General features: G+C 61.2%; 1 protein-coding gene across 1 annotated transcript; it reads right to left on the bottom strand.

The window, feature by feature from the left end:
* Positions 1-7: 7 nt before the first annotated feature.
* EMIHUDRAFT_123164 (hypothetical protein) lies at positions 8-934 on the bottom strand (the record flags this gene model as incomplete). The annotated part of the gene is made up of 2 exons (XM_005782567.1): positions 8-249; positions 383-934. Coding segments are annotated over 2 exons (794 nt in total), but the record flags the coding sequence as incomplete, so codon positions are not given.
* Positions 935-1,226: the final 292 nt, after the last annotated feature.

The following is a 1,226-nucleotide window of genomic DNA, read 5'->3' as shown; positions in this document are numbered from 1 at the left end:
GGCGTACTCGCTGCCGTTGCGCGCGCCGTGCAGGAAGACCATCTTTGGCACGGAGCCTCGCGCGACGCCCTCGGCAATGGACGTGTTCATCATCGCAATCATCGGCGTGATGCCGACGCCGCCCGAAACGAATGCCATCGGCCGCGTTGAGCCGCGCTTGAGCACAAAGTCGCCCTTTGGGGCCATGCCCTCGATCGTGTCGCCAACCTCGACCGCGTCGTGCAGGTGGCGCGAGCCAACACCCTCCGCCTATACGCAAAAGGCGCGAGCTCTCGCGGGGAACACGCCATGCTCAGTGCTCGCACAGCTTACGCGCCTCGCGTTTGACGGAGATGCGATACGCCTTGGCATTGGACATGTCTGACAGCGTGTAGGTGCGGACCACCGGCGACTTGACTCCGGGCACGCTCAGGCGGATTGGGAGGTACTGCCCAGCCTCATACGAAATTGGCGCGCTTCCGTCTGTGTGCACAAAGACAAAGGAGGTGATTGTGTCCGATTCGCGTCGCTTCTCGGTGAGTTTGAGCGGCTGCCAGGTCTTCTTTGCGGGCTTTGCGGCGGCCTTTTTGGCGGCGGCAGCTGCGAACGGGTTTGTGGTGTTCGCCGTGCTGCTTGCGGCGGCGGCCTTTTTGGCGGCGACAGCTGCGAACGGGTTTGTGGTGCTCGCCGTGCTGCTTGCGGCGGCGGCCTTTTTGGCGGCGGCAGCTGCGAACGGGTTTGTGGTGCTCGCCGTGCTGCTTGCGGCGGCGGCCTTTTTGGCGGCGGCAGCTGCGAACGGGTTTGTGGTGCTCGCCGTGCTGCTTGCGGCGGCAGCCTTTTTGGCGGCGGCAGCAGCGAACGGGTTTGTGGTGCTCGCCTTGCCACTGCAGAGGCGTGCTGCTGACCATTGAGGTCCATTGTACGCAAATGATCTACTCCTGCGAGCCCGGAGCATGCTCACTGACCCCCCAGCCGGCCCCCGCGACGCAAAGGGACGCACGCGAAGAGGTTGGACCTCTACCGTCGTGAAAGGAGAGGCCGCTCGCTCTTTGAGCACTTGAAGCACGGATGTGTTTTTCCCTTATTTTCTTGTCCCCCCCCCTCTTCTTCCCTTTTCTCTTCTCTCACTCCTTTCTTACTTATCTCCCTTTTACCCCCCCGTTTTTTATCCCCTTTTCCTCCTCCCCTTTTTCCTTTCCCCCTTTTTTTTCCCTCCCTTCCTCTCTTTTTCTCTCTTTCTTTCTTTT

The sequence above is a fragment of the Emiliania huxleyi genome, assembly GCF_000372725.1.
Source record: "Emiliania huxleyi CCMP1516 chromosome Unknown EMIHUscaffold_1890, whole genome shotgun sequence".
Classification (NCBI taxonomy): Eukaryota; Haptophyta; order Isochrysidales; family Noelaerhabdaceae; genus Emiliania; species Emiliania huxleyi.
Note: the sequence above shows the minus strand (reverse complement) of the source record. Positions and strands in the feature narration are given on the sequence as shown.